Source organism: Tuber melanosporum (assembly GCF_000151645.1).
Source record: "Tuber melanosporum whole genome shotgun sequence assembly, scaffold_4, strain Mel28".
NCBI lineage: Eukaryota > Fungi > Ascomycota > Pezizomycetes > Pezizales > Tuberaceae > Tuber > Tuber melanosporum.
In genome coordinates, this window is record NW_003299084.1 from 1,760,227 (window position 1) to 1,772,949 (window position 12,723).

Genomic DNA, 12,723 nt, shown 5'->3' on the forward strand with positions numbered 1-12,723 from the left:
ACGAGTACCGTGATAGAGGCGTTTCGAAAATTGGTTGCGGTTCCTCATTGGTCACAGGGCCTGGCCAGTGACGGTCGAGTACCGGTATGGAAGGGATTGTTCTCCTTTTAGAATATGAGGTGCGGCAGCTGGGAGGGTGGAGAGAGCAACCTTTGACCATGCCCCTTTCGACCATCGAGAGCCGAATCAGACAACAGGCCAAGTCTGGCTGTCACTTTGCTCGCCTTCGCGGCTTGCTTTTTGCCTCTCCTGTTTTCTCACCAACTCCAACTGGTGCCTGCTGCTCCTTCATCACCACTTTGCTCTCCTCCCCTTCTCAGCAGCTCCGGTACGTGCTGACTGAAAGAGCCCTACCCTTATACCGGTATCTCTTGTCACTTCACCCTCTTCACCCCCTTTCACCTCTTCTTTCTTTTTTTCTTCTGCGCGCCGCTCCTGCTGCACCGCTCCCTTCTTTCCTCTCCCCCCGCCATCCCCTTAAACCCCGCCACTTTCCCCCTTTACCCTAGATACTTGCTCCTTTCCGTCCATCACCTGTCGCCATCAATTCCCCCCGGGTTAGCCAGCGTTGATTGCAGAGGGTAAATATCCCACAGCACCCCGCTATGCACCACTGCAGTACCGACATTGCCTCCCTTTGCTAACTTTGCCGCTAGCCGCAGATAAACCTCAAAATTTCTAGTCTGGATATTTGAGCCTTAAAGCTCAAGGGGTTTCTTCTCGCCACCTTCACCTCGTTTAGATCGCTGGACTCCGCCATATTATCCCTTCGTTAAACCAATCAACTCGTTCTATCAACGTCCGCTGGTTTGGCTGGTATTGTTTCTTTTCAATTCAACCACCCAACCCCTGTATACCGATTCTTCGTTCCAAACCTCGGAATATCTCAACTCGTTGGTTGAAGCAAGCAAGAAATAGAATCTCATTTATTGGAATATTCAGTTCACTTCTGTTTACGGAGGATACAAACCTATACCCTTCAAGAGCAAGATAGATTGTTACAGAAAACCGCAGCAAAGCTCCTTTGAGGTCAGCAGGCACTGCAGGAGAAGCTCCAACCGTCGCTTTCTTCAGTACCGCCCGCCCTAACGATTTTTGCTACAGTGGTTGATCCTCCTCGGTATACCGATAATTATTATCCATTTCGGATTAACCTGGCGTTTGATAACATACACAGATCTAAAAAGGAACCATCTCTCCTTTTTGTGCTGCCCTTTACGGATTTCTCTACCGGCCACGTTATATTCATCTTCTGGAATAACGTAATCTTGTAATTGCGCGGACCTTAACCCAAAGGACTTTTCGTCGGACACACCCTCCCCCCTAAAAAAGGCAACTTTTGAACCGAGATCAATTCGACCGCCTGAAACCATGTCAAACCGGAACAGCACACCGGACCAGGGCTCGGGCGCCGGTGGGTCCTCACTTCGTCCCCCATCTTCCCGACCACTCGGCTCTGGTCATCATTTGAGAGCCTCAGCAGATATGTCCGGTGCTTTCCAATCACCCCTTACAGGTCGGATTCGTCCTTCCTCTGAGATCTTCCTAAACCCTCCCCAGATTACCTCTCAAAATGCGGAGACCGAAGCATTGGACAAGGCAGCACGAGAGTGGATTAACGATTTGGAGACATATGAGAATACCCTCGATGAAATGGCATCTGCGGCATTGGATCAGGACTTCAAAGATGAACTTAGTGCCATCGAGCAGTGGTTCCGGGTCCTTAGTGAAGCTGAGAGGACTGCGGCTCTGTATGCCCTGTTGCAGCAAACCACCCAGGTCCAAATTCGGTTCTTCATTACTGTTCTACAACAAATGGCAAGATCTCACCCAATGTCGAACATTTTGTCCCCCAACACTTTTGAAAAAGGTACAATTCCCTTATGGTGCGATTTTGTGTAGGATGCTAATATTAGCTGCAGACGCTATGGCTTCTCGTATGAGTGATGCTATGAGTAAAATGAACCTGGGTAACGCTCGTGACTCGTTCTCTCGCCCTCCGCCCTCCCCAGGAGCACCGCCGAATAGGAACTCGGTTGTGGATCCGTCTGTGCAGTCAATGTTCCCTGACGCCGCTGCTGCTATTGCTGCTCAGCGTGCGCTGATCTCGGGCCAGGCTGGAAGCGGCAGTGGAACAAAGTCCAACCGTAATAGTGCATTATTTGAGTCTCGTCCATCCTCATCCTTGGCTCCTACCCCTTCCATTTCGACCCCAGCGAACAAGGAGAATAACCCACCTTCCTCCCCATGGAACCGCCCGACAAATGACGGAGGGGGTGAGCAAAGCCGCCCCAAGTCTGCCGCAGACTCTATGGGCAACTTCCAACTTCCCCCATCGTCTGCTGGACTGAGGTCTCCGAGGAATCCTCCTCCTCAAATTACTGGAAACACGAACCTTCAGACCACCACCTTGAACGCGCCCACAGCTACCGGTATTGAGATGCCCCAACTTTCTCCCTATGGTGATACATCATCCGGCAATTGGGCATCAATGGTCAACACACCTGTTGCGCCAATATTTTCGCAATCGCCGGGAGCAGATATGGTTGCCAACGCTGCTGCCATGAAATTAGCTGCATTGTCTACTGTTAATAACCGGATTATCCTTGATAACGATCCTAAAGGATGGGGAAAGCGCAGAACCGGAAAGGATCCTAATGGAAGCAACGGGCATGGCAATGCCGGGCTCAATTCTCCTCGGAATAACGGAAATATGGCCACCTTGCCCCAGGGCGCTATCGCTATGTACAACGAGCATGGCCAATTGGTTCCGATTCCGACGGCTGCGGCTGCTGCAGCCATGGCACAACAGCAGAACAATGGCTCGCCGCTTCTTGGAGGCCGCTCCCGCCCGAACTCGCCCGGCGTGTTCAACTCACCCGCCGCCCAGTGGGGCGGTCTAGGATTTGCCTCTCCTCAAGCTGGTGGCTTTCTTGCTGCTCAATCACCCCTCCTCGGGAATAATCTTCTACCCACATTCGGTGGTCTCGCTGGGTCGGCTGAAGGTTATAATTCTGATGATGTCAGTGGACGCGGGAGGAGCCCGAGAGGCAGACGGGGAAGCTCTAAGCCTCCAGAGGATCCGACCGACCCTAACCTTCTGAACGACATTCCTGCCTGGTTGCGTAGTCTCCGTCTCCACAAATATACCGATAATTTGAAGGATCTCAATTGGAAAGATTTGGTCGAGTTGGATGACGAGGCACTTGAGAAGCGAGGAGTGAATGCTCTCGGAGCCAGGAGAAAGATGCTCAAGGTTGGTTTAACAATATGTCATCCTCCATGTAATGTTCTTCATTAACACATTTCGGCACTTAGGTGTTTGACCAGGTCAAGGAAGCTAAGAATGAGGGCAAAATCCCTGCCTAGAGAACTAGTTGGCGAAGCAGGATCTGGTGGCATATTCATCAGAATCTCAAGCACAATATTACCACAGTACTCACCTATTCAAACCCCGGTGTGCCATTCTCATATGACTATTTCATTGTTTTGTCTGTTTTTATCCCTAGCTCTTATGACTAGGTTGTCTTATTCCCTAGTTTTTTCTTTCTTTTCAATTTGATCTTTCTTTCCCTTTCTTTTTGCATCCTTTTGCTAAATGAGGTCAGAGTAATGTGGTATATGGGGAAAAGAAAATTGCGTAGCTTGAGATTAGCGAGTATATCATGTTTCTTTTATAATGCCATGGTGCAGCGCTGGGAAGTTTGAAGAGTGGGGCATGCTTCAAGTTAATTGCGGAGGTTGCGCGGGACCCCGAAGATGCGGTGCGATATCATAAAGTACAGTACCCAGTGATAGCCGGAGAGAAAAAGTGCGTGTAGGTGGAGGGATATCACAAGAGCAATGGGAGGGGAACTTCTAAAGAATTAATGACCAAACAAACTACCGTAACGAACAAATGAACAGAGTTGAAATTAATCGAAACGTGGTACATGAGAGTCACAGGCATGGTGGGGTGTGCTTACATGACTGGTTATTGAATACCGCGTTATCAGGAAATAGCAAGGTGATCTACTGTACCATTGCCAGCAGCTTAGAACGGGAAACTATACCCAAGATGAGACAGTGACGTACCGTATGCACATAGATTCTCCCCAGAACTCTCCATCCTCCCTCTCCCAGTCCCTCATTAAACAATCCATCCATTATATCATCCCGAACGTACTTCGCTGAGACCTGCCCGCCTCCGCCGCGAGATCTAGGACCTGGTGAACGAGGCTCGCTAGTATACCCTGTCCTGCAGGCATACCTACAGATAGCAGGGTTTCATTGGATTGCTGTGTCTGAAGAGGAGCGATGTATGTATGATACGGAAATATGGTGTCGTGTCGTCGGCGATGGAAATAGTGTTGAAAAAGGTCGAAACCCCTTGGGCCTGTTCAGCTGAAGCGGGGAGGAGAGATTGGACAACCGGGTTTGTCAACCATGTTTTTGCGAGTGTCGTTGTGCCAAGTGAGGAAGTGACTTACTTATTATGTTTAGAGAAAAATTTGTATACTGTTTGGGCATCCGGAAGAGGGTATCATGGGGGGTAATTTTACACACTGGAACGGCCGATGGCCGGAATAGCTAGGTCATTATAGATATGATGATATTATGTCGTTAACTGATCAGATCAGATCAGATCGCCTTGAAGGGGGAAGACTCCTCACCGAACTTGCTAGAATCATGTGGTGGGACAAGACGACGGAGGGGGGCTGCCTGAGTGTTGGAAATGGAGAAGATATCAATCAATGGAGGGACTTGGATTTCGGAAAGGCAAAGCTGGGGATCTTAATCGTCATGGATTTGCTCTTGTTAAAGCTAGCTCTAGCAAAATAAAAAAAAACACCTGCTTTGTGCGCATCCATAGTACCTCTGGTATGGCATCAATCGTTACAACCTGCACGATAGCAAAGCTGAAGGTCGTAGTCAATGCCTCAAGACCCCAACATATTAGCAAAACAAAAACACAAGAGCCCAGCCAGAGCCCCCACAACCCACCATCGCAGAAGAAAACCAAAACCAATTTAATGTATCATAGGCCCTATCAAAAAGTTACACCAATCGCAAAAGCAGCATGCCCAAACACCAGCCACACATGTGGCAACCCAAGCCAGACAGCAATGGGTTCGGCCACACAGGGCCCAGGTGCCTCTACAGGATGCTACCACTACCGCCAACTATTGCGAGTTCTCCACTTCCTCCTCCACCGGCTCTAACCAGTTCCTAAAAAAGAGGATGCTGCAATTGCGAATCAAGAGTACAAGACAAATGAAAGTGTGCAAGCTATAGGCCGGGGGCAGGCCACCCAAGATTTGATACCAGAACAATAGAAACTACCGAACCCGTACTGTACTTGTAACCTATTGAAGTGGACTATGAATTCCCAATCCCCAGTACATGAAGATATTGTAAGATGGCTACAAGTGTATTCGTTGGATGATCTTTCCGGCAACCCGAATCCTCATTGTAATAAAAGTTGGGCACCGAGATCTCGGAGACAAGGGTGTTTACAGTGATAATATCATGCGTGGACTTGAAAAAGTAGGATTTAGAAGTTCTAGGGAAATATTAGCTCCAAGCTCTATAAGTACCACTTGCGGACTAGGAAAGAAAGGCGAGCATGGCCGATACATACAAGGAAAGATGATAACGTACTGTACAGGATTTCTTTAAACTTTGAGAATGTCATAGCTGAGGAAATAATTGTGTTCTTTACTGTACTACTAAAAACTCTCAACTGAGAATAACGCATGCTCATGTATATAGTAATAGTACTTACCATTTTGCATGCATAGTGAGTCTCATATGTTCTAACTTGGATAAGGAATGTAAGAATGATAATATCAGTATACTTCTATAATAGTAGTAGGATGCTAATTAAGTATTATTGGATGTTAGATGTAAGGAGGAAGTATTAAGATCATAACTGTGAGAAGAAAGCAGAAGGATTCTAATTGAAATAGTTGACCCACCATACCACCTGACCTTGTTTTTATCTGAGTATAAGATATATCTTCTATTTTTAATAATAGACTTGGGATGGGATAGTGTTAGTGTATTCCCTCCTATAAGAAGGCTATTATACTATATTTATCAGCTTCTAAGTTCAGTGGCCAGGTATGATTAGATTTTTCCTTATATTTTTTTTAGTGTTAATATTCAACCTCACTTTAACCTTAGATAGGAAAGTGAAACGTGGGGTCTGCAATATTGGAGAAGAATAGTAGTTTGGTATAAGACTGAGTTTACTCTTATATCATACTTGAAATTCCGTTGTTTTTACTAGAACTTACCGTAACCGTTTGAATGGGAATTACATACAATTATTTTATATTACGATTGTTAGACTAATTGTGAATAGATTATCTCTATTATGACAGGGGTTGACAAAACTTTACTAACTGCTTATTTTTTATTATAAGAAAAGGATTTTACAAATTTCAAATATGAGGAAATGGAGACCAGTATGAGACAATAATGTATTGTACGGGGGTCGCTCTTCAGACATAGATATTGGTCTTTTCATTGTACAATACTACATACTATATACATTAACCTATCGATTACAAAAGCCTTAAAGACCTTCAGGTATTTTACATTTCCCCTTTCGGTCTCGGGGAGCTTATGTATATTAAACCTCACATGTTCTCTTGTTCCGTGGTACTAGCAGTGGATTTACCCCAGTGCAGATATTCCATCGCGATTGCAAAGTTGACTACTTGATCAACAGGATATTCCATCAACCAAGCAGGTCACATTTCAATTGGTAAATTAAGTTCCAGTTTATCCTAGTGGCGTAGCAGCTCACTTCGCTGTTGAAATGTCCTGGTTAAGGGGAGGGGGGCGGAGGGTAAATAAGCGAGTGATAGCGTGTGCAAAAGAACCAGTGCAAACTGAAATTAGAAGGGGATTGGGCTTCCGTACGGGGGGAACTATATTGTCTTGTAGTTTTATTGGCAGCTGGCCATATATAAAGTCGCGTGATATGGAGTTATAAGTCCTGCACACGAGAATTTCGAGTCCTTAGTCACTTCCGTTCTCCTCGGAGTCCTCCAAACTTCCATAATTAAATAACATTCTGCGGGGTTCACTGGGCGCGCTACTTTTCAACTACATTCATTCATAAGGGCGAGTTACGTGATAAGGGCGCAATTCCTACTTTCCCATTTCCTTCGAAATCAGTTGATGCGAACATCACCCATTGCAACTCACCCCGAATCTCGTATCCTTGATGATGCCTGGCTACACCTTCATGCTTCCGATCTCAAGGTACTGTTTATTCGGGTGGTAGGGGAGGGGAGGTCAGGTATTTTGTGAGCGCTGGTGGTTTTCGACCATTGGCCGACCCATACTCCTCTTCTGTAGCCGGTCTTAATTAGGAGCTCGTTCAGGCTGCCCCCTTGGGAGAGTTTCCCACAAGCGAATTCCTTGACAACGGGCGGGAAAGTACCAGACACATGGTCTTGGGGTTGATGGGAGCTGAGCAATATAATAAATTCCTGATAAGCCTCTAATGAAAAGGGGATGTGGTTCTGATCTCATGATGAACCAACAATCTGCTCGCTTGGTCTCTGCTAATTAATAAATAAATAAATTCTAGTAACCTCTAGCTTAGCTTTAAAGATTCCCCATTCCACAAGTAGTAAAAAAAAAAAATTTGTAGGAGTATGGAAGAATTATGATGATATCATCCCATTAAATCAAACCATGAAGGTAAAGAAGGAAAAAGAAAGAAAGATTTTGGAGTATGTACAGTCGTGTTCGGAAAGTTTTCATACCCTTGCATGGCAACTGCACAACCACAACCCCCAACCATAAAAATTTCAAAAAAAATGTAAAGAATTCAATTAAAGAAAACATGATAGTATTGCTAGTAGACAATAAAAAAAAAAATATTACTATTTTGTATGGCCTCCATTTGCATCCAGTATAGCTTGCATTCTCTCAGGCATCCTATCTATCTATCCATCCAATTTCTCTTGGGGAATTAAATCCCACTCTTCCTTTGCTGCCTCAAACAATTCAGCTGCACTATGAGGCCTTCTTTCCAGTCTGGAGAATTGCTTGGTAAGGGCTCTTTTGAGTAGTGCACATGTGTTCCCAATAGGATTGAGATCTGGTAAGTTGGGTGGCCAAGGGAATTTTTTGTAACTACAGTCTGCTTCCAATTTTCGATTTTCCTCACTACCATACCAGGAAGCATTATCTGTAGCAAGGTAGATATTGTTAGAAGGTCTATCCAGACCCTCTATAAAAGGGATAAGGTAAGGCTGGTGGATCTCAGTTGCATATTGGTGAGAGTTTAGGCCAAGTCTGTCTCTTTTGCTGGTCCTTTCCTCCTCCCTCCTCTTTCTCATAAGAATTAACTCAGGCTTTCCTCCCTTTATCATTGCAGCATATACTCCAATGCTAGTCCTTCCAGACTTAAAGCTAAGCTTTAAGTTTTTTTCTTCCAGCTCTTCACCAGGTCTAACTCTGACCCTTTTGCCTGTTGGATTTAGATCATAAACAATGGTGGCTTCATCAACAAAAACAACCCAATTCCATGCCCTTTCCAGTTCCTCCTTCTCCTAGAAAACTTCCTTCTTTTCTCCTTTTGTCCTTTTCTCCAAAAAGGCTTGTTCCTAGGTATCAGAAGCTTAAAACCAACTTCTGATATGATATTATCAATAGTGGTATTACCAAGACCAATATTCGCTTTCTTAGTAATGTTGTGTAATGTTAAATGAGGCTCGGCATCGATAACTGACTCCACTACCTTTCTTTTCATGTTGGTAATCTTGGTTGGTCTTTCACCACTTTTTACATGATAAGTGTTTCCACCTATATCGATCCCTCTTCAGATAGTTCTTGGCGACGGGGAATGAAACTTCTCTTCTTCTCCTTCTTTTTTCTTTAGTCTTACGATAGCACTAGGCCTCTGCCTATGTTACCGATAGTACAAGACCTCTGTCTTCTATCAGAAACGTCTATTGTAAGCTTTCTCTAACTCTTCTTCGTGAAGAGCTTTCCTTGGTATAACAATAAAGGTTGTGATAATGATAAAGATCGTAAATGTGTTTTATATTCGTTAAAGTAATAAGTAGGAAAAGTACTTAGAATTCAATCTAATTTTATTTATACTAGTACGGCTAACACTGTCATATGACCAGTCTCCCCCCACACACCATAAAATAAAACTATCTAAAATACACTACCAGGGACTATTCCACCCCTCAACTGTTCCTCCTAAACAAAAATTCAAAAATCACTACCCATGTGGGCTCACGGGCACTCACAGTGACTAGTGCTGGCCCGGATTATTGTATCTTCCGACCCCGCTACCCAGCCACCATCACATGCCGTCACCCCTATCTGCCTCCAACACAATTTGTTCTACAAACTCAATAAAGAAAACATATAGTCTATTCTAACATCCCTCTGATATCTTATAATGCAACACAAAATCCAAGTAACCTTTCACCAACACCAACCTACATAAGGGGCAGCAGGATTCCTTTAGCATCCCATTCATCTTAGCCCACCTCAAGACCACCGATGTTCCTATTGCCAAATTCTGCTCGTCTCACTGCTGGTGCTGAAAATGCTAAAATTGATCGTGACATATCTGTAAATATCGGGGCAGTTTCTCGAAGTGTTCCGCGAAGGTGGTGTATTGCTTGGTAGCCGCAGCAGAGATGGCAGTATCATAACAGGGACACTCGCACTGTTGCTGATCAGGTAAAAAGAACCACTTCTTCGGTAATGTCACCTCACTCAGCAAGACGTATCTACTACCCTCATGTCTCTTTTCACACCGGGTACAAGCCATAGGATCTCTGATCAATACTGTTCCATAGTCTCTTTCCACTATCAGTATGCCATTAAAGGGGTTACCCGCCACAATTAACTCCCCATCCACAACTCCAACATGGTGAGGGATTCCCAGGCCCAACCACCAATGATCTATCCACTAATATTTCCACCTCAAGACTGCCGAATCCTTATACAAGTCTTTGTTAGCAAGACACCCTTTAGCATAGTGGGAGTACTCAGTCCAGTGGCCTCTGTCTTCCTTCCCATTACAGCTATTATAGCGGACCATGCCCGTCCCACTGTGAATTCTTAATAAAACAAAGGAGTCCATCTAAGTAAGACCCTAGAGGTGTTAGGGTGCCTTCAGTTCATAGGCATAGTATTCATGTCCTTCCCTAATGTGCCAGCTTCCCCATTCCTTCTTACGGAGCTTACGAGTCAGGGCCACATAACCGATCCCAAAGCTAACTCCTTCCCAAAGTAGAGGGTGCAAGGGACATCTAACAGAGGCCTTAGCCTTCAGGTCAACCATCCTGTTACCATCAATGCCCATGTGACTGAGAACCCAACCGAAACTAACGTGTGAGAATGTATTCAACAAAGGCACTATTACCTCCTACAACTCAGTTGAGTCACCATCCAAAAACATACTGTCAACCAGGATGAGGGTCAGCACACAGGCCAAAAACTCATGGACTGGGTGCCTCTTGGTTATATCTGGAGTATGTTGGAGGGTACACACAACAGCAAACAACTCACATTCCACAATGCTCCAAGATGGGGGAACTGAGCACCTGTCAACACGGGTTAGGGCACCTTTCTCAAATACCGTCCAAGCCACACCAGCCCACTCAGAGCACTTGGACCCAGCCGTGTATATCACTACATCCGAAGATGTACATAGGTCCATGTACAGCGCACGGTTGTATGCAACCATCATCGTCTTGCCTTTCCCAATTGAAACCATCAGGCAATAGGTGAGTTCCCTATTCAAAACCTGCCAATATGCCACCATCTCTTCCTTCTTCCATTGCAACCATATCTCCCCAAACCAGGGATGCTGGTCACAATATTGGTAATTAATGAACCGGCTGCAATACCTTCGTTGTAGGTACCTACCCTGAATAGCAATGAGTGATGCCCCAAATTCGGCTAGCAGTATGTTGTTTGCCAGCTTCATAGGGGTTCGGAATACTGATTAGAGGTAGTCATTGACGTGGACCCGAATTTGCTTCACATATGACTCAAGATCGGTTACAAATTCAAGTTCATAGTAGATGGTTGGAAGGCAGGCTGCTTGTACCAAGCGGTAAGTCTCCCATGCTCCCAGTCCCCCAATACTCTCAAACCTCCTCCCCAATGCTGAAATCCTTCTCCTAACACCTAGCCCTCTATCCAACCAGTACTTTACATGAGAAGAAAAGTTAAGAAATACATTAAACCTATACTCTAGAACCCGTAAGTCTTCTGAAGACAAGACCACTTCTCCTAACAATTCTATTCCTTCCTATGCCCTATCTACAAACCCAATCTACTGGGTCTTGAGAGCACTAAACCCCATTCCTCTAGCTCTAGCTATGTAATCATAGTCTGCAATTATTTCTCCCGTGTAGTATTAGGCTGCCTTATAGGACTCTGCTGCTACCATAATAACCCTATCATCAACATATGAGATCACCAGTTGACACACATCCGGGAAGTACTGCATGTGTGGCTTGAATATATCTGCCATGTACCCACCTAAAAGAAATACTGAAAGGGGTGAGCCCTGAGGTACTCCTTTACTGATATGATAGGATCGGGAGATACATCCATTGAAGCGAAAATGGACTGACCAACAGGACGTCCACTGCCAGATCCACCAGCACAGGTACAGGGGACATTCTCAGGCCACCAGAGAGTCTGACAGGAGATTAACATCAATATTGTCGAACCCCCCTTCGACATCCATTGACAAGATCAGTCATTTGTACTCCTTGTTATGTCATTGGAATTCAAAGACTACTGCCATAGCATCATGAACTTCCTGCTTTCGGCAAGACCCGAACTGTATTTCTGGCAGATCAAGGCAGGCAGCCAGTCTTAACAGGACCACGCCTTCCACAACTTTTGTCGGTTTTAGTTGGAGATGTATCATTTTCCAAGACTTCATGATATCATACCTGAGTTTGTCTAGCTTAGGTATGAGTACCACCTCAGCCCTATGCCAGTCTGGGATATGGTGCTGTAGCCCATAATGGACCAGGTACCTCAATATTGCTGTATCTCTTCGCTTCCAAAACTGTAAGAAGGGATAACTAATATCATCTTCACCTGGGCCTGGATTCGTAGGAGACCTGGCAAGGACAATTTCCATTTCTTGAGTACTATCCATGTCGATCTCAGAGTCCTTCCAAGAGGTGAGGTCGATAGGGGACAACTGTTATGCAATTAGGTCGCTAATGTTTGAATGTGTAGTAGCATAAGACTCATCCGTATGGCTCATGGAGGAAAGAGATCACTTAACTTCTAATTTCTGTACCAATCTAAAATTGTCTGGGTCTTGACTCTCAGTTATTTTTTTCCTGATGTACTTGAATCTAGTCCTTAATAGACAGGCTCAGTAAACACATTAGACCAGCTTGTAGTCCTCTGTCTGCTCCACCCTGTGTTTGGAATATTGGCGTAGCTGGGCCACATCTAACCTCATCTTCTCCAACTCTGATGTCTACCACTTGCACTGTCCTCTGCTAACGGAGACCCGTGGGAGTGCATTCACCACTTGTCTCACTCCTTCCCACAGCCTTCCATCTTCCACCTCTTACGGGGTGTCCAAATATTTCTCAACCTTTTCCCAGACTACCATCTTCCAGGCTGGCCTCCACCGCATGATGTTATCAGGAAGGTCAACTGTTAATTTGAGGACTTGAGTACCATGCTTATAGCTAGCAGCATTTAAGTATC

General features: G+C 45.1%; 2 protein-coding genes; both read left to right on the plus strand.

Annotated features, from left to right (window-relative positions):
* Positions 1 to 266: 266 nt before the first annotated feature.
* GSTUM_00007890001 (uncharacterized protein) lies at positions 267 to 3,680 on the plus strand. XM_002839734.2 has 4 exons: positions 267 to 581; positions 657 to 1,870; positions 1,923 to 3,256; positions 3,319 to 3,680. Exons 2-4 carry the CDS (start codon positions 1,372 to 1,374, stop codon positions 3,367 to 3,369), a joined length of 1,884 nt encoding a protein of 627 aa, XP_002839780.1. The 5' UTR covers positions 267 to 581; positions 657 to 1,371; the 3' UTR covers positions 3,370 to 3,680.
* GSTUM_00007891001 (uncharacterized protein) lies at positions 3,680 to 3,899 on the plus strand (the record flags this gene model as incomplete). XM_002839735.2 has 1 exon in its annotated part: positions 3,680 to 3,899. The coding sequence occupies one exon, from the start codon at positions 3,680 to 3,682 to the stop codon at positions 3,776 to 3,778; it is 99 nt and encodes a 32-aa protein (XP_002839781.1). The 3' UTR covers positions 3,779 to 3,899.
* Between the last annotated feature and the right edge of the window lie 8,824 nt (positions 3,900 to 12,723).

What these genes read in the sequence shown, in the direction of transcription:
- GSTUM_00007890001 (XM_002839734.2), top strand. Translation starts at nt 1,372, where the DNA reads ATGTCAAACCGGAACAGCACACCGGACCAGGGCTCGGGCGCCGGTGGG. An exon ending in CCCCAACACTTTTGAAAAAG is followed by an intron (nt 1,871 to 1,922) that starts GTACAATTCCCT and finishes TATTAGCTGCAG; the next exon opens with ACGCTATGGCTTCTCGTATG. An exon ending in CCAGGAGAAAGATGCTCAAG is followed by an intron (nt 3,257 to 3,318) that starts GTTGGTTTAACA and finishes TTCGGCACTTAG; the next exon opens with GTGTTTGACCAGGTCAAGGA.